At 47.3% G+C, this 23888-nt stretch overlaps 2 protein-coding genes across 2 annotated transcripts; one reads left to right on the top strand and one right to left on the bottom strand.

The window, feature by feature from the left end:
- The first annotated feature begins 675 nt into the window (after positions 1-675).
- On the top strand, positions 676-4724 carry KLHDC8B (kelch domain containing 8B). Its single transcript, XM_004676177.2, has 6 exons — positions 676-774; positions 1633-2132; positions 3204-3368; positions 3671-3895; positions 3980-4081; positions 4523-4724. The coding sequence occupies exons 2-6, from the start codon at positions 1757-1759 to the stop codon at positions 4717-4719; spliced, it is 1065 nt and encodes a 354-aa protein (XP_004676234.1). The 5' UTR covers positions 676-774; positions 1633-1756; the 3' UTR covers positions 4720-4724.
- A 1380-nt stretch (positions 4725-6104) lies between these two features.
- On the bottom strand, positions 6105-9205 carry LOC101633689 (chromosome unknown open reading frame, human C3orf84). The gene has a single exon (XM_012720657.1). It carries the CDS (start codon positions 6639-6641, stop codon positions 6123-6125), a length of 519 nt encoding a protein of 172 aa, XP_012576111.1. The 5' UTR covers positions 6642-9205; the 3' UTR covers positions 6105-6122.
- Between the last annotated feature and the right edge of the window lie 14683 nt (positions 9206-23888).

Raw genomic sequence — 23888 nt, 5'->3', positions numbered from 1 at the left:
GGAAGTCCTCGGGCCTCTTCAAGCTCTTTCTCTGCTCAGAGCTACCTTTCCCCATAAAAAACCCTCCCACTCTGGCCTACTTAAGGGTCTATCTACCCTTAAGTAGGGTTGCAAGCAGGCTAGCACTGCCTGCTTCTCTACCTCTTGCTATCCTCAGTCTGCACCTTAGAACCCATTCTCTGTGCCTGGGGAAGCACCCCAGTGCACCAGCCCTACCAGATGCTCACGCCATGCCTCAAGTGGCCTCCAGGGGGCAGAGCAGTGAAGCCAGTCGTTGGGCTCCTCGGAGCTCAGTGACGGTGGGGGGGCGTCCGCCCCTAGAGCCCGCAGGTTCTGCTGGGTCACTCCATTACCGGTGCGCTCTGGCTGGATCCTGCAGAAAACGCCCCCACCCCTATCACACATGTGTTGTGCTGTTGTGCTGCTCACCGCTGCCTCATTTCTTCCCCCGCCCGAGGTCGGACCCAATCCTGGACAGGCCCAGTTTTCACTTCTATCAGTCCACCCTTTTGCAGGTGACGATGGGTCTGCGTTCCCTACTCTGGCTACGGCAGGTGCAGGGTTAAGTCTGGGGGCGGGAGTTGGGGGGAGGTTTTACATAGCTGGAAGGAAGGGGAAGGGGGGGGGGACGAGGGGCGGACCCCGTCCAGCCCCGCCCCGCGCCAGAGCCGAGCCGAAACCCCACCGGAGCCCGGCCTCAGTCCCAGCCAAAGCCGGTACCAGCGGAGCCAGGACGGCGGACCCCGTGCCCTGGCGGCGCCAAAGCCCCGGCTGGTGAGTCCCGCGGGTGCCGCGCTAGGGGAAGTTTGGGGCGCGGGATATAGAACACCAAGCTCACTCACCCGGACCCGCCCCCCCCTCCCACTCCCCTGAGCTGGAAGTTTGGGGCCAGGAGGCCTTTGCTCCAGGGGTCCTAGTAGTGTGGCCCTTGCGGGAAAGGAGAAGTTAGGGGTCTGCTCTGAGAAGGCTCAGAAATCCAAACGCCTAAGCCTCCTGAAAATGCCCTGGACTCTGGGACCCTATAGTTGTGTGCTCCTGGGATCCCCAAATCACCTCCCTTTCCTCCCTCCCTCTGCATACCAAGGAGGCTACACTCTGAGGACCAGGCATGGGGAAACCCTCAGGTTTCCCCATATCCTGGCATGGGTAAACCTTCCATAAAACGCCCTGTTCTTAGCCTTGTGCTGGTGGGAATAGATGAACTCTATGGAATGGCCTCCAAGGGGGTTGTAAGGATACCTTAGAGTCTGATCCCTGGCAGCAGATGATGAAGACCCTGATGGCTATCCAGAGTGTTCTGAAAGCCAGTAAAGGGGAGGATATAATAGGACTCGCTTCTTGCAGAGTACCAGGGTAAGGATTGTTAGGGGAAGAAAAGGAGCTAGGAGATTGGAGGAGAATCCCTCGTGCACCATAGGAAGGGGGTATTGCCTAGGTATCCAGGAGTCTACCCTCTTACCCACTCCTGGACGGCCGCCACAGTGGTGTACTGGTCAACAAGGGTGGGTCCTCCCTTGCCTCCCCCACCAGTATTTTGGGCCACACCTGCCCTTAGTAATAGGCTGGCTGCTCTTCAGTTCCCTGAGAGGCGGTTCAGTGGTCCTGAACCTTTGTTTTCCCTTTCTCCTCCAGGTCAAGGCAAGGCTCCTGGGCTGGTCAGACCCTACTGGTAGAGTCAAGATGAGGCCCCATCACACCCCTCAGTGAGGCCTGCATACTGAGAAGATAGCATGGCCTGCCACTGGAGGTGAACACCATGGCTGCAGGAGGTGGCCGGGCCTTTGCTTGGCAGGTGTTCCCACCCATGCCCACCTGCCGGGTATATGGCACAGTGGCATATCAGGATGGGCACCTGCTAGTGTTGGGAGGCTGTGGCCGGGCTGGACTGCCCCTGGACACTGCTGAGAAACTGGACATGGCCTCCCACACGTGGCTGGCACTGGCACCCCTGCCCACTGCCCGGGCTGGTGCAGCTGCTGTGGTGCTGGGCAAGCAGGTGCTTGTAGTGGGTGGTGTGGATGAGGGCCAAAGCCCAGTAGCTGCTGTGGAGGCCTTCCTGGCTGACGAAGGCCGCTGGGAGCGTCGGGCCACCCTCCCTCAGGCAGCCATGGGGGTTGCAACTGTGGAGAGAGGTGAGTGGCCTCCCAAGGAAGGTCCCTCCAATGCCCCAACACCCTCCAATCTTCCTTGACTTGGTCCCTTACTCTCAGATAATGGGCAAGATTTGAAATTTTTGCTTGGGTGCCCTGGATTTGTGTCTTTGCCTCTTGTCTCTTCCCCTACCTACCTCTGAATTGGGTTTTCAGCAGCCTTAACTGCCTTTCCTTACTGTGAGGTGGGAGGTAGAGCCTAGGCTGGCACCTCCTTGTCCCATTTCTCCTAAGAGACAAGGAGGGTGGCCCAATGACTCCCAGGGTTATAAATAGTCTAGGGGAAGGGGAGGTGAGCTGAGCCTTGGCTCAGAGCCCAGCAAGTGCGTAGATTTCCCCCAACCCCTCCCTCCCCACTCATACACACCAGGGAGCCTGAGGTAAAGGCCAAGCTGGCTTAGGGACAGTTGCCATGGAAGCCTCCAGCTGACTAGTCCATTTCCCCAGGACCCCCCAGACATGCCCCCAAACTAACTCTTGAGGGTGTGAATCACTCCAGTGAGAGCGAGGTGTAGAGGTGCTGAAAGGGTTCCTGTGTAGCAGGCTTGAGCCCAGTATCCCCATCCTGCAAATCCAAGCCCCTCTCTTACCCCACCTCATACCCACCTCCCTTCCCTCCATCTCTCCCCCTCAGCCATCCCAGACCCTCCCTCCCTAATCCGAGCTCCATGCTAAACAGATTCACTTATGCCCCTAACCATGGCTTGAATTATCTTTTACCGCCCCTCCCCTTAGGGAGCCCCCACCTTGTGGCCTCCAGGTCTGACCACCGTCTGCTTGGATGCCAGACTTGGTTGCTATAGCGTCTCCAGGGAGACAGAGACAGGTTATAATTAGATCAGCTCCCTCTTGTTTTTCACTTGGAGGGGCCCTGGCCAGAGCGGGAATCCAAACACTCCCAGCCCCCACTCTAGGATGGCAGCAGAGTTTTTTCTGCTGGAGAGGAGTGTCACAAACATGGGCCTCCAGTTACCCCAGATCTGAACAGGCAGTTGTTGGGTGAGATGCCTTGACCAGGCTGGGGTACAGTATGAACTACTCTTTTCTCTGCAGATGGTATGGTATATGCCCTGGGGGGAATGGGCCCTGACACGGCCCCCCAGGCCCAGGTTCGGGTGTACGAGCCCCGCCGAGACTGTTGGCTTTCACTACCTTCCATGCCCACACCCTGCTACGCGGCCTCCACCTTTCTGCATGGGAACAAGATCTATGTCCTGGGTAAGGTCTGGGGAGCACGCGGAAACCCCCCACCCATAGAAATCCATATACATGTGGATTAGTTGAGATCAGTCAGTCTGGTGGGACAAGAACAATTTTGATGGGGTAAGCAGGCCTGCTCACAGGCTCTGACTTCTGGTAGTCCTGCTGAGGCTGGGAAATCAAACCTGAGTGCCTGAGTGTCTGTGGAGTGGATGATCCATACTCCTATGTGTATATAGCTCGGCATGGTTGGCTGGGGCAGGGGCGTGGAGGTAGTGGTAAAGGCGGAACCCATTTGAGTACCCCAATTCTGTTGGCAGGGGGCCGCCAAGGCAAGCTCCCAGTGACTGCTTTTGAGGCTTTTGACCTGGAGGCCCGTACCTGGACTCGGCACCCAAGCCTACCTAGCCGCCGGGCCTTTGCTGGCTGCGCCATGGCTGAAGGCAGTGTCTTTAGCTTGGGTGGCCTACAGCAGCCCGGGCCCCACAACTTCTATTCCCGCCCACACTTTGTCAACACTGTGGAGATGTTTGACCTGGAGCATGGTGAGCAGTGACTGATTTGGCCTATCTTTCCGTTCTCTGTGGAATATGTATGGGGGGCTAGATCTCTCTTTCCCTTTCCTTCAGGGTCCTGGACCAAATTGCCCCGCAGTCTGCGCATGAGGGATAAGAGGGCTGACTTTGTGGTTGGCTCTCTTGGGGGCCACATCGTGGCCATTGGGGGCCTTGGTGAGTCTCTGTGTGACTGGGAATGGGGGGGACACTGGGGACCTTGGTGAATCTCTGTGGGGCTAAAAATGGGAGGGGAGGAGTCACGAAGGAGTAGTCCTGAGCCTGAGTATTGCCTCCTGCCTTCTCCAGGCACTCTAAGGGTGACAAACTTTCCAGTCTGTGAACCAGGTGGGGTGTGGTCTGTATGGCCCAGCTCTTGGCGTATCCCTCAGCACTTGTGTCAGCACGAGCCTAGAAACAGGGCAAATGACCAAATGATATGAATAGGACATATAGATACATGAATAGAAATGAGTAAACATAAATAAAGAATGATTAGTAAGGCACTGATAACCCATCCTGCAGTGGTATTTGCTCAATCATGTTCTGGGCTCAGGGAGCAAACGAGGAGAACCCCTGCAATCTGTGCTTTTTACAGTCTCTGTCTCCTTCCTGCAGGAAACCAGCCGTGCCCTCTGGGTTCTGTGGAGGGCTTCAGCCTTGCACGGCGGCGCTGGGAGGCACTGCCTACCATGCCTACAGCCCGCTGCTCCTGCTCTAGTCTGCAAGCTGGGCCCCGACTGTTTGTCGTTGGGGGTGTGGCCCAGGGTCCCAGCCAAGCTGTGGAGGCACTGTGTCTTCGTGATGGGGTCTGAATGCCTAATGGAACTGTCTAATGGAGCAGCTCAGTGCCAGAGGCAGATATATATGCTTTTGCTGCTGACGAAACTCACTGTGGCTCTCTGGGATGAGGGAGGCACTGGGGTGGGCAATGGAAACACTGCCTTGGAGACTTGGGGGGGGCTTTGTCTTTAGTGCAAGACACTTATATGCTTACACCCACTTACACCCACTCATTCATGGACCATGCCTAGCTCCACTCTTGCTCTGGAACCTACTGAGCCCTTTGTCCAACTGGGAAGTGGTAGGAGGGGAGAGCTGGCTTCCTGCCTCATAGGGTCAGTGCCTATTTGGAGATGATCAAGTCTACCCCAATGGTGTTTCAGGGTAGTCCTGAAAAATCCCAGCTGTCAGCACTCTGCCTTGAAGGCCCCTGTGGACTCAGGAGAGTTCAGAGGGCAGAGGACACAAAGACGTAGATGCAGGAATAGCATGAAGCCAGCCTTTCTCTGGCCTTGGGCTCTTTCTGGTTGTGTGACTTTGGGCAAGTCATTTCACCTCTCTGTGCCTCAGCATCCTCATCTGTAAATGGGGATCTCTGAAACCTTCCTGCCCTACCTACCTCACAGGGCTGTTGTGAGGACCCAGGGAGTTCAGCTGTAGAAGTAAAATTGCTGCTATGTGGTCCCTGGTGTGGACTCCTGTGTTTCCCCTGCAGCCTCTGGTCCTTTTTAGGGGCCTTGATGAGAGGTTCCAAAAGGAGCCTCTTGGACCTGGCCTCTGCCCCCAGCCTATTAATGTCTTAGCCTCATCTAAACCTTGGCATCTCTTTGGTGACATAGTGTGAATAGTGTCCCTTACTGTCCTGCGTGTTAGGGGGTTCTCTTTAGAGAGAAGAGCCTAGAAAGCTACAAGAAAATGTCACAGGGTCAGGATAACCTTCAAGTTCATGTCACACAGCTTTCCAAAAGGCCAAAGGCTATGTTCACCTCCATTGGGAGAGTGGTCCAGCAGGAGAGTAACCAGGGCCGTCTACCTTTGTCCTAATTATGGGGAATCGGTCTTTTAGGCAGGGCTGTGTGGCCATCTACCAGACACCTCTAGGCAGTGGCTTCCCTGAGAAGTAAGACTGCCAGCCCTTGCTTCCCTCTCCTGCCTTTGCTGGCTGACTTTTCTTGTAGCTGCACTGAGGACCGGTAATCGGAGTTTGGTTTGCTGTAAGAATAGATTCTGGGTTCTATGCAACCCAAACAGGGAACCCCCTGGACCCCTTAGCCTCTTGCAGGCCCTTACACCCCTTTTACCTCAGTGGCAGAGCTTCCAGGGTCCATTACACAAGTGTCATGGGAGCCAGTTGCAGGGCCTGCCAGTACCCACTGCTTTCTGCCTCTGAGACCACTTAGGCTGCAAGCACAGACAGGCCTCTGTGTCAGCCATCCTAGTTTAATGCTTTGGACCAGTTTAGACATTCGGAGACACCAGCATGAAGGTAGTGCTGCAGTAGCTTGCGTCTTGGGATCCCTGGGAGGTCAGGCAGCGTGTCGGTGACTGGAGCCTGGGGTCCCACTTTGTCACTGCCACAGTGACCACCCCGTGATGGCTGGCAGAAGTTCTGCTGGTACGTGGTGCTGACATGGGGAGGCTGGAGCTGCATAAAGTGGACAAGGCGCTGGGGGAGGTCTCTGAATCCTGGGCCTGACCGGAAATTTTTCTGGTAGGAGGATTTAAGGGGCCGCTGCTGGTGTAACTCCAGCTCACAGGGTGCCCAGTGCAGAAAGGTATGCTGCTGCCACAGACGCTCCAGGTCTTTCCGCTTTCCGATTCCCTGCAGCAGGCAGTAGGGGCCCTTTTCAACGGTATGGGCCCTTGGCCCACAGTCTTGGCACCAGGCACTTTCTTGATCCCTCCTACACCTAAGCCTGGCTTGTGCCCTGTCTTCTTTGGCCTTCTCAGCCATGCTTTCTATTCTAGAGTGAATCCCCCCCAGAAATCAGTAGTAGCTCCTAGGGTATTTGCACATTATCAGGCAAACTGGAGGAGGACACCAAAACAGAGCTCCCTTTGTTCGGGGGAATGGGCTGTCCTAAAGAGAAGTTGTCAGGAAGACAGACCTCTGTATAATGAGTTATCCCTCCCTGGATGCCTTATCCTCTCCATGCTACCTTAACTTCCATCTGGGCTGGGGGCTTACCCACTCTCCTCTCCAGCACTCACTTTGTCGAAGGAAGTTCGGTTGTCATGCTTGGAGAAGGAGTGTTGCTGTGGTGGCTCCTTGAAAGACAGTGAGAAAGGAGGTGAATGAGGGAAAATGAAATTTACTGCTCTCAAGACAGTACTCACACTAGAGGGGAGCTGCTAGGAGTTATTGCCCCTACACTGCTAAGCTGCCAAACACCTTGAAAGGGCAGATAAAAATGAAAGCAATGCCTCACTACTGGAACATGTCATCCTGGCACTTGCCCCCAAACCAGAGGCCTCTGGGGCTACTGATTGAGAAAGGAAGGGGCTAAAGCAGTTTCCAGGACACCCTAACATAGGTTCAAGTTTCACAATGGGCCCTTTAACTTTAGATCTCCCAGGACTAGGCTTGAGTTCTCTTTCCTCCGCTGTCTCCCTTACCAATAAGGGCCACGTTCCTGGTCCTATGAATCACCCAGAAAATGACATTTCTGTCTCTAGATTAATCTCCCTCTTGAACTCCAGACGCAATAATCAACGACCTACTCCACATCTCCATGTAGATGTCTAACAACCATCTCCCCAAATCATGACTGAGCTTTGGGTCATTCCCCCAACCTCACCCCCTTATAGCCCTCCCAGCTTGGGTCATGGCAGCTAGGTCCTGCCAAACACCTCACTCCTTTTTCATTCGTAGTCCACATCCTGGGGATGCTTCCTTTGCTATATACCCAGGATAGGAACACTCCAGTGGGGTCACTGCTTTCCTTGTTCTTAGTCACTTTCTACTCTTGACTGAACGATTGTAAGCAGTTTTCCCCCATTCCTTGCTTCTTACCTTGCCCCTCCGGCTATTGTCCTCTCAGTAGCCAGAACGATTATTTTGATAAGTAAGTCCCACCACACATCTTTTGTATGCTGAGAAGCCACAAACAGTTCCTTTTGTTTATCAGTTAAAGTCATCATTGTGGTTCATGAGATCCAAAAGACTTTGAGGCATCTGTTGACTCCAGCCTCCTCACTGCTCCTTTAACATGTTAGATGCTCCCATCTCAGATCTGTTTCCTTCCACCTGGCCCTTCTCCCAGATGGCCATGACTTCTAACCTGTCTTTTGGGAGTACTTGAGTACTACATTAGCAGTCTCTTCATTTTCATCTTCTAATATACTATATGATTATATAGCATGCTACTTACCGCTTATCATCTCATGCCCCTGATTAGAACATAAGATCCTTGTAGGCAAAGATTACTGTCTTTCTCACAGCAATAACTCCAACACTAATGAGAAGAGTACCTAGCACTGTTCTCAACACCTGTTTGCTGTTGTATCAATGAATAGGGACAGAAGGTCCCTAGGGCATCTCTTTTGGGCCAGCTGGGGCCAGAGGGCAACAACCCATTCCCAGGCAGAGGAAGACCATCTCTCGACTTCAGCAGCAATCTTTGCTAAGACTGTTCACCTTTCCTTTGTGCCTGGTCTCTGCCCCCCAGAACCCCTCTTTGTCAGTCACTAGGCCTCTCCAGCTGCAGATCTGAACAAAGTGCCTACTCTGGTAGATCAGGCTTTGCTGGGTTGGGTTATGAGCCAGAGCTGTGAGCAGATTCCTGCATAACAGGCAGGGGCCAGTTCTACCCTAGATCCTCGAATCATAATTTTTAGGGTAGCCTCTGTTGTTATGTGTCTTTAACAAGCTCCTCCTTGGAATAGCTGCCGTAATTGCTGGTAGCCTCCAACAGAATGAAAGCTCCATGAGGTGGGAAGCCAGCTGTCCTAGTCTTTCATTTCCTGCAAAGTAAAGGACCCAGGGCCCTTTTAGAAAAGAGCAGGAGGACATCCTCAGAGCCTAGAGCTAGGTAAAGAATCCTTAGACTTGACCCAAAAGGTAAGAGCCATGAAAGTAACAGTTGATAAAGTTAGGCCTCATCAGCCTCATCAAGTCTTGCTCAATGGGAGTACATGTGGATAGCATGAAAAGACAAGATAAGACAGAAAATATTAATAAATTACATGTCCAATAAAGGATTAGTATCTAGAATATATAAAGAATTCTCTCAACTCTCAATTCCAAAGAAAAATGGGGGTGAATGACCTGAAGACTTCACCAAAGAAGATTAACAGATGGTAAGATCATTAAACATTAGGGAAATACAAATTAAATCAGAATGACTTAAAAATTAAAAAAAAAAACCCAAAACACTGAATTTTGGTGAGTATGCAGAGAAACCTGGATTATTTATACGTTGCTGATGGGAATGTAAAATAATACCACCATTCTAGAAAGCATTTTCATGGTTTATTTTTTTAAAAAACTAGAGATGCAGGGCCCTCCCTCATGGCACAACAGGTTAAGGCACAGCACTGTGAGGCTGTCCACAGCCACTGCAGCATGGGGTATATGGTTCCTGGCCAGGGAGGTGACCCATATGGTATGCAGACTTCTCCTGACCAGCCCACTGCGCCCCTCAGCAGTGTATTTCAGTACATCTGCCTGTTCTGCTCCCCACTTTGTCTCTGGTGGGTTCTCTCACCCCCTGCACCTCTCGCCTGTACCCCAGTTCTTGTATGTTTAAATAAATAAAATCTTAAAAAAGAAAAACAACAACAACAAGACATGCAACTACCTATGGCCTAGTAATTGCACCCCTAGGCATTTACCCAAATAAATGAAAACTGACATTTACTCTCAAAAGCCTGTGAGCAAATGTTTATAAGCAGCTTTATTTATAGAAGCCAAAAAATGAAATCAGCCTGGGTATCTCTTAATGGGTGGGTAAAGGGTGTGTGTGTGTGTGTGTGTGTGTGTGTGTGTGTACATATATATATACACATTCACTATTCAGTAACAGAAAAAAAAAAACCAACAAATCACTGATAGAACAACTTGGAAGAATCTCTAAGAAATTATACTGAGCAAGAAAAGCCAATACCCAAAGATTATCTAATGTATTCTTCTATTTATAAAATATTTCTGGAGTGATACAATTTTAGAAATGTTGGAGATATTAGTGCTTACCAGAGGTTAGGGACAGGGAAAAGTATGGGAGTGGGAGGCTGGTGGTGTGATCATAAAGGGGCAGTCCTGGAGATTCTTGTGACGTTAATATCTTGACAGTGGTGGTGGATACACAAACCTACACAGGTGCTAGCTCTTACAGAACTTTATATACACAGAGATGAGCACAGGTAAATGGGAAACAGGAAGATGGGTGTTTGGCCTCTGTGAATTTCCTGGTTGGGATATTTTACTAAAGCTTTGCAAAATGTTACCACTGGGCAAAGTATGGAAGAAAATTGTATTATTTATAGCTGTTTATGAACTTACAATAATCTCAGTAAAAATTTTTAATTAAAAAAACCCTGGGGATCTGGGCAAGTTCTAATCGACTTGCAAACCTCTCTCCCTTCTCTATCCTCAGCTATAGAATTTTATATAGCCCTAAAATGTGGATACTTCGGTGGAGGCAGCTCTGACTTTGAAATCCACTATTGTTACAGTGGCAGGATAACTATTGACTCCCACTGATTCAAGTTTTGTTCTCACAACTGTGGGAGCTTGGTGAGAAGTGCAGTTATTTCCGCTCCACCCAGGCTGTTCTGAGAATTCTTGCCCCTGAGGATAATTTTATCTGCATCTTTGCTTCAAAACCAGCCAGGACACCTTTTCCACCCAAATGGTGAAACCCATGGTCCCCTCTGAGTAGGTGGGGCTTGAACTGGGGTTCTAGTCCAAGAGGGGGCAATTTCTTGGCATGGGACAGTGTTTGTGCATGGGACAGTAGGAGGCAGGCAGACTGCTGTCAGTGGGGTGCTGCAGCAGATGGAGGCATGGTTGTGGGGGGTTGCTGGAGCACCAAAGAACTACCTTGGACTCTTATCTGACCTCAAGAATAAACAGAACTAGGATTTGCAAAGGGTCAGATAGGTGAAGCTAGAAATAAATTCATCTATTTTAAGAGAAAAGAGAAAAAAAATTCTTGCATCTGAATCATATTGGCAAAATTTCTTTCTGCCCCAAAGCAAAGGAAAGTGAATGCTACATCTTGGAACATTTTCAACAATTATTCCACTCAGTCAGCTGAAACCTGGTATCTCAGCTAATAATATGCATCTTTTCTGAGCAGTCCCACACATTAACACAGCTTTAGACCTAGAAAGAGCCATGAGACAACCTGAACTCAAGACACACAGATCATGATACATGGGGGTGCTGATAATGCCAGTAAATGCTTTATGTAGCAAGTCTTCCCTTCTGTTAAAACATGTCTCCTTTTCTGTTCCTTCCTTCCTGTTCCAGATTGAGAGGGGGATATTCCAGCCTTTAGGACAAGAGCTGCCCTGAGGGCTAATCCAAACACCCAACAGAGTCCCCAGATTGCCTCTATGCCTGTGCTATTCAAGCCCCATCATTCTCAAAGGGGAGATGACCCCAGATGAGGAGTCTGGAGCTGCATGTGGGTCTGGCTCAGTGGGCAAAGCCAAGCAACCTACTGGGAATACTAAGGAAGGTCAGTTTTATAACATGGCAGCCACCGAGTTCCTGTTGTTGACTGGGAAAGAAATTCCTGGAGAATACATTTACAAATAAAATATGAACTGGGAAATCAAATCAAATAGAGGCTGGGAAATAAGAAACTTAAGTGGGCAGAGCATGTTCTGGGCCTCCTCAGCCCTATTCCTACCTAGGCCTGCCTGTACTGCTCACCAGGCTGCCTTCCCTTTGACCACTGGGACGCCCTGGGAAGGGGTAGATGGAAGGAGGTAAGAAGCATTTCTTCTTTGGGCTTCCTCCCAGACCTCTCTTGGCCATGCCTTCCCACCTAAAACTACCACTTGCTGTCTCAAGCTGGCTCTGTCCACACCACTCTTTCATTCTGGGTTCTTGGAGTCAAGCCTTCCATTAGTCCCTTTGTCAGGCAGTACTGATCATTTGGTTGTGACACACCTGTAAGAGCACATTGCCCTGTAGCTGCCACATCTGTTCCTTTGTGTGCTTACATGCACATCCTCCAAGTTCTCTTGTTTTGAGCTTTCTTTTTACTTTTGGGACTCTGTATATGCACAGTTCCTCCTCCTTATCTCCAGGCCTCAAGGCAGTAGAGGACCTGAGCTCCTCTGACTCTCCTGTTGTCTGGAAGCCTTTCCAGCCACCTTTGCTACTAATTACTAACTTCTAGGCTTCCTTGACCAGACATGTGGGTGGGTACCCAATCACTTTCTATGCCTCTTCCTTGACCAGAGGAAACCTCCCACTCACACTTGAATCCTTGGACTATGAAGCTCAAGGCATCAAGACATCTAGGCTTGAGTGCAGTTGTCTTACTTCCTGTGTTCTAGAGGATTTCTCCCTATGACCTTTCACTTTCACCTGGGCCCTGACCCTTCCCCCATCTAAAAGGAATGTTGAGCAAGATGGTCCAGCCTGGTGTTGGATCTCTTTCACCTTGTCTGTAGTGAGAACCCCTGACATTTCAGGAAGAGTGGGCCAGACCTCATGTATGTCTTGGGATAGACTGGCTTCATGTGTTCATCCAGCTACAGTAGGGCTGGGGATGATACAGGCCTAAGCAAAGTCAAAAGTTTACCCAGCCACCCCAGCTTCCCCATGGTGGCTTTGTACCTGACATCGCCGTAGGAATACTGTCGGAGGCTGGGGCTTGGCTGCAAGGCGGTATTCTTGAGCACTTTCACTCTTGAATCGGCCTCTGTAGTGCCCATAGAAGCCAGTGTTGTGCTATAACAAGGCAGATAGGAGGGTGAATCTCATCTAAACCCCCACTCAGAGACCCCAGATCAAAAGCCTCGCCTGGGAGTTCCTGACAAAACAGAAAGACTTTGGGAGGTGGCACTTCCCTGGACAAGGGCCAGCAGAGAGGTGGCCACCAGTCCTCATTGGAACAGTTGACCTCAACAGAACTGGTTCACTGGGGAGGGCTGTGTGTATGTGTGAGGAAAGCAGCACTATTCCTTCTTCTTTCTTTTTCTTTAATAAGATCCTAATTTGGGCCCTCCCTGGTGGCACAGTGGATTAAAACGCAGCACTAAGAATAAGATCCTAATTTGGGGCCCTCCCTGGTGGTGCAACAGGTTAAAGTACAGCACTATGAAGTTATCTGTGGCCACTACAGCATGAGCTTGACTCCTGGCCAGGGAGCTGACCCACATGGCACAGCAGACCTCTCCTGGTCTGTCCACTGCTTCCCTCAGTAGTGTATTTCAGTAAAATGCCTGTTCTGCTCCCTACTCTGTCTTTGGTGAATCCTCTTAGCCTCTGGCCTGCACCCTCATTCTTTAGATATAATATGGGCTGGGGAGAAATCAGAGAGAAGACAGAACAGTCCTGGGCCCTATAAACATTCCTTCTGGTGGCAGAGTCAGAGTCAGAGCAAGTAGGGTCACAGAAGAAATAACTAGACCAAGAGTGGCCAGGAACAAGGGCAGTCCCCTTATGACAAGGGACAGAGGACAGAAACATGAGGAGAGTCAGTCATGAAAGGAACAGTAGAAGAGCATTCTATGCAGCAATAACTGCACTGGCAAAAGTCCAAAGTCCAGAGGGAGACGTGTTGGAAGAAACAGAGAGGCATTTTACTGAAAGATTGTGTTAAACTGGTGAGAAGTGAGATGAGATCAGGGAGAGACAAGGCCTATACTAGATTAGGAATACTGATTTTCTTCTAAGAGTCATGGAAGATGTTTCAACAGGGCAACCAGTCAGATTCTGAGTTGGGGTGACTTAGAACGCTGAGCCATTTTGAGGACCCCTGTCTGGTGGTATGGTCCTTCCCCCCAATGTTAAGAGTAAATCAGGGGTCCCTGAAGAGGAAGGATGAACAGATCAGCTTCCGCATCCATTGACAAAGCTGTGAACACCTATTTGCCACACTTTGTTATTCAGGATCAAGAAGATTCTGAAACTGGAGCACTTTAGCAAAGGATGAACTTTCCAAAACAAATACTTCACTGCCCTTTGCCTTGTAGCACCTGAGATAGCAAGATGGGCCACCGACAGCTCTGCTGGAGCCACCTGAGAAAATCTGGCCAGGGTTCTTGCTCTTACCACGTCTGCTCCAAACAACACAGTTTGATCAGGAGATAAAATAGGAACTCGATGTGGTTCCACTAGTACATGAAAAATTTAGGCTTCATTAAGTTGGATTAAATGAACTTTCTTGAATTGGTCATTCAAGATACCTACCTTGTGGCAGAAGCAATGCTAGCTCTTGGTGTATCAAATTAAAAAAGAAATACTTTAGTTAAAAAAATATACCAACAGTGCTGGCGAAAATTTAAGAGGCAGATATGGCAGAACACAGATATGAGTACCTGTTGGGGATCTAAGGAGGAGCTTAACTATGTTGATGTAATTAAACGGGCACTCTTTGAATGACTGTCTGAGTAGGGGATACTTATAGCTCAAACTGTCTATCCTGAGTGCTCCCTGAAGAGGACAGGTGTCCAGTTCACCATGATCATGGCCCTGAGTACAAATAACATGTCCTAAACTAGCCTCTGGCCATGATGTTGGGCTTGTCAATACAACTGGGAAACTCCTGATCTTTTCATGCCACTGAGAGCGTAGGTCACATTACTTGTCTCTCCATTTTTCTACTATCTGTCAAACAGCTCTTACTCTCCATTTAGTTTAGTTCAAAGGTATTTAATGAGACAGTCCTGTATTTCAGGGCACAAGTATGGGGCATACACAAGAAAACACACTTTGCTCTCAAGATGTCCTCAGTATAAAGCACAGTGAAACTCCAGAAGTTGGGGCTATCAATAGGAATAAATGACTAGGAATAAATAGAGTGACCGGAAGACTTAGAGGTTCAATTAGTTGACATGATATCATAATACATAGGCTAAGGCATGGTGACAGAAAGACTAGATAGATTCCAGGGGTGACCTCAGGAGACAAAGGGGAAGTGGGCAATTCAACATCCTCCACTAGCCTGGATGAAGAATGAAACCCTTTTCACTTTGCTCTCATGACTTATTTAAATTTCAGGTTCTAGGCCTCCCTGTTGGCACAGGGTTTATTAAACACAGTGCTATCGACCTATCACCAGCTACTGAAGCAGGAGTTTGATCCCAGGCTGGCCAGGAAGCTGACCCACAGGGTACAGAAGACCTTTCCTGTCTGGCCTGCTGCTCCCCTCAGCAGTATATTTCAATACATCAGACTGTTATGCTCCTCACTCTGTCTCCAGTGAATCCTTTCAACCTTCCACCCCCTATATTTCTGGCCTACACCCCAGTTCTTGTATTCATAAATACATAAATCTTTTTAAAAAAGGAAAATAAATTTCAGGTATTATCCTAGGGTCAGGGGACAGGACTAACTGCAAAGTACACTCTTACCCAAGAGCCCACTATAGCTTCTTGCATCTTTCCAAGGAAGTAGTAGAAAAGGCAAATTTTCCTCTTGACTTTTGAGGCTAAATGTGAGGAGGTCAACTTCTTGTTGCTTAGTGACAAAGGGAGGTAGTGACAGCATAATGCTGCTGATTGTTGAGGCAGCATCCAGGCTGTTACCCCTCTGTGATTCCTGTCCTTTTGACTTTTCTATGAAAGAAATCTGCCCCTCAGCACTGACAGCCTGGGAGAGTCACATATAAAAATACAAATCTCCAAAGTGCAGTTTGACGAATCAGGCAATGAAATATTAAAACATTTTAGAAGTGAATCTTGCATTTTTAAAGCTGTGCAACCTTATTGCTGGCAATATAAATTTAGAAAACATTCCATGGTGTCAGAAAAAAAAATGTTAAAGGGATTAGTGGCTTTTAGGATAAAAATGCTGCTTCAGAATAAGGTTCTGTTGATTTCTCTCAGAAGTTTGTGGTGGTGGGGAATGCTATAGCAGACGAATATTGTGAGGACCTGAATGAAGGAGGAACACATACATAAAAGAGGAGCAAATGAGGAAGCAGACAAATACTTGACATCACGGTTCCATTCTAAGCTACCCTTGGGGAAATTCTCTCATTTGCAACATGAGGATGTGAACAGTTTGCCCATTTTTCTAGCCAAAAGAAGATGGCAATCAGCCTCTAAACATGTGCCAATGAAAAATTCAACCATAGGAAATGCTCACACCCTGCTGATGTCCTTGGCAAAAGCCCTACTAGTCAGAATATGAAGTGTGATAGTCACCTTGGAGATCCCCTCTCCCATGTTCTCACCGGTAGCATCTACATGGGGGGACTGTAAATGAAATGGAACAAACCAGGGGGTACTGACCTGCTTGGTGGGACCACAACCACATGCTAAACACACAGGACAGACACAAAAGCAGAAACATGGTGAGAAACAACAATAACAGGATTTATTTACATAGGGACTGAGAAAAGAGAGAGCAGAAAAAGAGAGGGGGAACTTACAGGCTGGCCCATAGCCAGATGCCATCTGTCCTATCCCAGATAGCTTCTGCTGAGTAGAGAAGGAGGTCCAAGCTGAAGTTGCACGAGGCAAGCTGGCAGCTTCTCCACAGACACCCCTACACACCAGTAGCTTAATTGCCAAAGCCCAGAGGTTCAACTGCCAAAAGCCCCAGCTCCACTCCTATTTCCCATCAATTCCTACTCAGAGGGTGGAGTCTGGGAAGCCACACTTTCTACCTTTGAGTTGGCAAAAGCCCCACCCACCTGTTTGGAGGTTGCTCCTCACTGTTCCCCATACAATTTCCCTTCTCTCGATTTTCTGTTTCCATTTCTATGGAAATGAAAGCTGGATGCTGGGGTGTAGTCTCAAAAGACAGTTTTCACTGGGGCTGCAGTGTATTAAAAGAAAGTAGCAGTCAGTCATGACTTCTAGACAATAATCAATCTGTTTAAACAAAAAAAAAAAGAAAAAAAACTACTCAAAAATGGTTGAGAAATATGCTACAAAAATAATTTTTGAAACTTCCTCCTAATTTTACCAAATAATAAAGCAAGATGCATCTGTAAATTAAATCTAATTCCAATCTATTTTACATGTTTTTTTGCACAAGCCCATAGGGCAAAATATCCAAGGAAACTTTCTGTTGACTCTGTTGGAACTTTCCATAACAGATCTTAGATTGAGTTTTCAATATTTGGTATGTCCAGGCCTTGAGAGTCATGACATAGGATGATATCACAAGACCACTCCTGCAATATTTTCGCTCTCAGGTCCCCAGGACTGCCAATGGAGGAAAACTTTCCTACTGGGAGGTTTTTAGAACCCTACAGGGAAGATGGCAGGCTCTTTTGTTCTTGGTTTTGCTCAGTCTCAACTCCCAGAAGGTTTGAACTATGGCATTTTAATAAAATCCTGCTTAATGAAATCATAGTTCCAATTTTCTGATGAATAACAAGTAAAATTCTTCATTGAAATTATGCAAAGATAGACACATTGTTGTGAGTAATAAGAATACATATTATCATTGTTCCATATTATGATGTAGCAATAGACAGAAAATTATTAAAATCTGGCATGATTCATATATAATATATGCAGTGATAGCTGATCTAAGGTAAATTTCTCTGCATCATGCAGAAGGCCATGCCTGCAAACACAGTGACCAGCCCCTACTGCTGTTTATTTGGAGAGATATATGATGAGCTGCATTTCTGATTCTAGTAATTGAAGTAACACTTCCAGACTGACTTTCTGTTTCTCATATACACAGGTTTGGAAAAACTTTCTGGGGTCTGGCTTCCCTAAGGCAGTGCTGAGAGCAGTGTTCCTGAATCCAAAGCTTGGGCATTCAGGAGTACAAAATAAAGGTTCAGAGTCTGGACCTTTGAGGGGTTTTGCCATTAGCCCAAAGTTGGGAATCCAAATTCTGCAAAATCTATCTTTTCATAGCTGGTTAGCTCAATTAAAAATATCCATTGAGAAAAGCATGAGGCTAAAATACTTTGAGGAAGTGTTTTAGATTTGCAAATCAGGAGCACAAACTCAAGAGTCAGCCTCATACTGTCTCGCTGGGATCTTTAAGGGGGCTTTAAAGGGGAAAAATGACAGGATTATAGAAACCATCGAATCTATAGGTTATAGACTATTTTTCCTTAAGAGTTCAATGGCTTTTAGCCAAACTTATCTTGGTTACTATGGAGAGAAGAGGTAAAAATACCTTTGCACAGTTCTTAGAGAAGGTTATATATAAATGGAAACTGGTTCTTGCTAGTCAAAAAAGTATTTTTTTTAGATTTATTTATTTATGTATATAAGAACTGGGGTACAGGCCAGAGTTGCAGGGGGCGGAATCACCAGGGACAGATGGGATGCAGAACAGGCAGATGTACTGAAATACACTGCTGAGGGGAGCAGCAAGCAGGTCAGGAGAGGTCTGCCACACCATGAAGGTCACCTCCCTGTTGGGGGGATCGAACTCATGCTTCAGTGGCTTCATTGCTGTGCTTTAACTTGTTGTGCCTAGGAAGGGCCCAGTGTTTTGTTTTGTTGTTTTTTTTTTAAGTTAAAACTTCAGTAATGTGGAATTACAGTGCAGTAAAGCAGAATAAACATAGTACAAGAAACTTTGAGCACTCCTTTCCACAATAATATTCCATTATCTGGATGTATAAGTTTGTTTACCCATTCATATACTGAAAGTCACATTGTGCTTAATTTTCAAGTTTTGCAATTATTAATGAAGGTGTTGTAAATATTCATGTACTTGGCTTTCGTATGGACGGGAAGTTTTCAACTCCTTTGGGTAAATGCCATAGAGCATAACTGCTAGACCCTATGGTAAGAGTATGTTTAATTTTTGAAACAAACTGCCAAAGTGGCTGTAAGTAGCATTCCCATCAGCAATGAATAAGAGAACCCATTGTGCCACCACCTCACCAACCTTTTGTGTTGTCAGTGTTCTGGATTTTGCCTGTTCTTTTTTTTTTTTTTTTTTTTTTAAGATTTATTTATGCATACAGCCCAGAGGTGCAAGGGCAGTGAGAGGACTCACCAGAGACAGAGTGGGGAGCAGGACAGGCAGAATGACAAGTACACTGCTGAGTACACTGAGAGGGCAGGTCAGAAGAGGTCTGCTGCGCCATGTGGGTCACCTCTGGGGTAGGGATCAGACTGGCACTGAAGCAGCTGCGGCTTGCTCCTAGCTCCGTAGCACTGAGCTTTAACCCGTTGCGCCACCAGAGAGGGCCCGCTAGTCAGGTTTTCACCCCACTATGCCACTAAAACTGCTGCTGTCAAGATCACCGCCTTCCCTGACCATGTATCTGCAGCATTTGACATAGCTGATGGCTGCCGCCTCCTCCTTTCAAGGGATAGCCCGGAGCTTCCACTACAGTTTTCTGGAGTCCTTCTCTGTCCCTGACCACAAATACGCCAATTCCCTTTCTGCTTTTTCCTCCTCTGGATCTGTAAAATCCCAGGGCTCAAGACAATCTGTTTCCCATCCATACTTCATTGCTGGACTCATCCTGATTCGTGGAGTTCACCACTCATCTTTCACTATCAAAGGCGGAGTTAGAGATCCCTCAGGCCCTACACCCTCAGCCCTTGTCCACACTACTGTCAGCCTCCCCCAGTCTAGCAGGTCAGGAACCCTGGGTGATTTCTTTCCTCTTACCCTTCCCTTCCGGCCCCCAATTCTGCGTGCCCCTTTGCTGGTTGCCTCCTTGAGCAGCTCTCACTCCTGACCACCAAGCCCAGTCCACAAACAGCAGGGTATCTGTCAGGTGAGTCGAGACCCGGTCTGCATTGGCTGAGGGGGTGCAGAAGGGTTGTGGATGGGTGGAAGCGAGAGTGTATCTTAAGAGGTAGGAGGGCGATATGGAGCGTGTGGCAGTTTCTGGTCTGAGGGACGTGGCCAGCCGCGGGAGGCCCTCCCATTTCAAATTGTCAGGACCGTTAAAACCGTTAATCGCGTGCGGCAGTGGGGCGGGGCCAGAGGACAGAGGGTGATCCTCATTGGTCAGAGCTGACCTGGGGGCGGGGCCGCGCACGCTTAGGTACCTCTGTCAGGACCCAGCAAGCCCTCGGTCAAATCAGCGCAGCCCCAGGGCGCATGCCGGCTGTCAGAGGTGGAGAATGGGGGTCTGGATTGGGCCAACTGGGAGGGTGGAATGCAGGGGGCGGGGCGGGGGGGTGGTTTGAGGAAGGGGGACCTTAGGGGGACTTGCGGAACCTTTGAGCATTATCCCGGACTTAGAGTTTTGCGAGACCATGGGTTCTTCACTTGAGCCTTGCCTCGGAGTTCGCAGCCGCCCTTTCTTCCCTTATGACTGAAGGCGCTTTGGCTCGTCAGAGACCTCTGTGGTCATCCTTAGTTGTTTTTGTCAGATTTTCTGGGGGCCGCCCCTGGGGAGACACAAGGCCCGGAAGCCAGGGTGGAATGGGAAGCCCACTTGGATGATTATTATGAAAAGTCCCTAAGAGGCTCTGGGAAGGACGTCGGAATGATGTCTAGGAGCCCAGCGCGTGTCTCCTGGATGAGGAGAGCTATAATGAGAGAGGAGTCTGGATGAATTTGAGGGCCTGGTCAAAGCCAGAGAGGCCACGAAGTCTGAAGCAAAGATCAGCGTTTCCTGTGACGACTGGAGGCTCAGGAGGGGTCTCAGAAGGACTCTACGGGGAGGTGCAGACAGGGTGGGAGGGAGGGGCTCTGCCCTTCAGGGCCGTCTCCAGCACACTCGGTCCTCTGCTACCCACCTCGGGACCCTGTGGGAACAGTTGCATCCCTGCTTACACTCAACCTTCCCTTCCTTAGCTTCCTTAAGTAGGAGTGGGAAATGAGAGGAGGAGGAAACCCTGCCCTGGACCGTTTTCAGTGTGTGCACTCAAGTTCCTTTACCGCAGAAAGACCAGTGTCCTAGCTGAGGAGGGTTACCTCGTTACTACTAGTGTTGTAACAAAGCGCTCTGCGAGGAGCGCCTTCGGCAGATGGCTTTTTGCTTTCTGGGAACTTAAGCCTCTAGAGGTAGGAGACTGGTAAATGCACAAGACGGATAAACCTGAGACTGAGCACCTCAAGTCCCATGTGGTTCTTAGCCCTAGTCAAAGGGTGTAATCATGGGATTTCTTAAACACGTTTAAGAAACCTCTTAATAAGTTAAGTTTGGGGCCCTCCTTGGTGGCGCAACGGGTTAAAGAGCAGCACCATTAAGTGGCCCGCAGCCACTGTAGCAGAGCTGGAGTCCCCACTGGGGAGGTGACCCACAATGTGCAGCACCTTCTCCCGACCCTGCTGTTCCGTGGGCTGCTCCCCTCATCAGTGTATTTCAGTCAGGCTGCATGTTCGGCTTCCCACTCTGTCTCTGGTGAATCCTCTGTAGATAAATAAATCTTTAAAAAAAAGAATGTTAGGTCTGAAACCCTGGAAGAAGTCATTCTAATTCCCAAGCCACAGAATATATAACTTACTCTCTATCAGCATAAATAGAAATGACAGTTAGTAGACAATATAGCATCTAGGTAATGCCTAGTAACAATGTCCTTAGTATTCTTGTAGTGATTTGTATAAAATGGTTTGAATTCTAAAGATCCACTCTAGAAGGGGAAATTTCTGCTAGTGTGGTTGGGAGAAAACCCAAGACTATCAAAAAATAACCATGAGAATCTGGAATCCTTTATTTACTTAAATATAACACTTCTTTTTATCTTTTAAGGAGTTTTATATTCATGCAAGAACTAGGGTAGAGACCAGAGTGGGGGATGGGTGAGGGGATTCACCAGAGGGAGAGTGGGGAGCAGAACAGGCAGATCCACTGAAATACACTGCTGAGGGGAGCAGTGAGTGGGACAGACCGGTCTGCTGCACCATGTGGGTCAGCTCCTGTCTGGGTGGAGAGCTTCCTGGTGCTGTGCTTACCCATTGTCCATGAGAGAGGGCCCTAAATATAACACCTTTAATAAAATATGCAGTAAATGTGCAGATTTAGGTACTTGAAGTATATATAACTCTTGTACATATTCTGTTAGATTTATACTTAAGTATTCAATCTGAAGGGGGAGTGCTAATATAAATGGTACTGTGGTTCAAATTCCATTTTTCATTGTTCATACGTGTAAATAAGTGTTTGACTTTTATATGTTAATCTTTATTCTGAAATGTTGCTATAATCGTTTTTCTATTCTTTTGGATTTTGAATAGCTCTGAGCAAAGACAATTTTATTTCTTTTTTTCTTACATGTACATTTTAATTTCCTTGTTTTATTTCATTAGCTAGGACATCTAGTGTAATGTTATGGTTAGAAGAGAGGGGACATCCTTGCTTTGTTTCTGGTTTTATTTAGAAAGCTTTTAGTTTCCCACTATTAAGCATGATGTTAGCTTTGGGGTTTTTGTAATGTTTTCTATCAAATTAAGGAAGTTCTGCTCTATTTCCTACTTTTTGAGAGTTTTTTTTTTATTATGAATGAGCATTTTTGTCAAATATTTTTTGAAAACTATTGATATGCTCATATCATTCTCTTTCTTAAGCTAGTTCTTCTGCTAATGTAATGGGGTATATTAACTGACTTCCAAATGTTCAACTAGCCTAGCATGTCTAGAATAAAACACATGTTAGCATTGTGTATAATTCTTTTTTTTTTTAAGATTTATTTATTTGTTCATACAGAACTGGGGTATAGGCCGGAGGCTCAGGGGCGGTGAGAGGCTTCACCAGAGACAAAGTGGGGAGCAGAACAGGCAGATCGACGAAGTACACTGCTGAGCGGAGCAGCGGGCAGGTCAGGAGAAGTCTGCCATGCCATGTGGTCACCTCCAGGACAGGCGGGAATCGAACTCAAGCGGAAGTGGCTTTAGCTTCTCAGTGCTGTGCTTTAACCCACTGCGCCACCAGGGAGGGCCTATATAATTCTTTCTATAATTTTGGATTGAATTTGCTAATATTTTATTGAGGACTTTGCATCTATGTTCATGAGAGTTTTTTGTTTTTTGTTTTTTGTAATGTCTTTGTGTGATTTTGGTATTAGGGCAATGCTAGCCTTATTGAATGAGAAAGTTTGCCCTCTACCTTTTGGAAGAGATTGTAGAAAATTGATATAACTTCCTTCCTCCTTAAATGTCTGGTAGAATTTGCCTGTAAACCCATTTGTACGTGATTGTCTGTTTTAAAAATAAATTTTCCTTAGTTTTCATCTCAGTGAGGTATTTTATTAGTTTGTTTACATTGTGTAAAAGTAATATTGCACTGAACTTCTTTAAAGTAGTCTTCAAAGAAGAAATTTTCACTACGTTCGATGGGATTGAGACAAAATTATTATCTTGGCATTTACCTTCACAAACTTAAAAACAGGGATAACAATAATACCTGCCTTACAAAATCATTAACCTTATATCCTGCAACACAGCTAGTAGAACTGCCTGGTATATGTTGTGAAAATGGTATTGCCCTGTTTAGACCTTTATCCTGTGTTCTACTCTTAACATTCTTATAAAACATATGTCTATATTCCTAAATGCACCTATATGTCTATACTCCTAAATGCACCTATTTAATAGAAAATTAGAAAACTTCAATGTAACATTCCTCTTAACAAGGTTAAATTATATAAAAAATATACTAAAATATTTTCATTTGTTCAGAACTTCTGTTTCATTTTATCTAGGTCTATGTTGGGACAATAATGTTTGATTAGTTATAGCTACTATATATGTGAAATCCTTTTCTGATGCCCTCAGTGATAACATTTATAAACATAAATGTTTCGTGAGATAAAGGAGAAAGACAAATTTTAGAATTGGGGTTGTTTCAAAGACTGTAGCATGAGTGTTAGATTGACAATGAACAAAGTAGGCAACTATTTCTAAGGGGTGTGGGAAGGCATTTTTACCCAAAGCACTGCTTTTTATCTACTTCTTTAGTGCCCAAACTCCATGACTTTCTTGACATTCTAGTATCCTATGGTCTGGAAAGAACTCATTCTTGGGCCCTCCTTGATGGTACAACAGATTAAAGGGTGGCACTATGAAGCTATCCACAGCCACTGAAGCACGAGTTCGATCCCCAGCCACAGAGGTGACCCACATGGCAGAGGTGACTCTCCTGTCCACCCACTGCTCCTCTCAGCAGTGTATTCCAGTCAATCG

The sequence above is a fragment of the Condylura cristata genome, unplaced genomic scaffold (genome assembly GCF_000260355.1).
Source record: "Condylura cristata isolate star-nosed mole 26May11 unplaced genomic scaffold, ConCri1.0 scaffold00004, whole genome shotgun sequence".
In the NCBI taxonomy this organism is placed as follows: Eukaryota; Metazoa; Chordata; class Mammalia; order Eulipotyphla; family Talpidae; genus Condylura; species Condylura cristata.
Note: the sequence above shows the minus strand (reverse complement) of the source record. Positions and strands in the feature narration are given on the sequence as shown.

Coding starts and splice junctions, on each gene's coding strand:
- KLHDC8B (XM_004676177.2), top strand. CDS start 1,757: ATGGCTGCAGGAGGTGGCCGGGCCTTTGCTTGGCAGGTGTTCCCACCC. Junction 3,369..3,670: donor GAACAAGATCTATGTCCTGG/GTAAGGTCTGGG, acceptor TTCTGTTGGCAG/GGGGCCGCCAAGGCAAGCTC. Junction 3,896..3,979: donor GATGTTTGACCTGGAGCATG/GTGAGCAGTGAC, acceptor CCTTTCCTTCAG/GGTCCTGGACCAAATTGCCC.
- LOC101633689 (XM_012720657.1), bottom strand. CDS start 6,641: ATGGCTGAGAAGGCCAAAGAAGACAGGGCACAAGCCAGGCTTAGGTGT.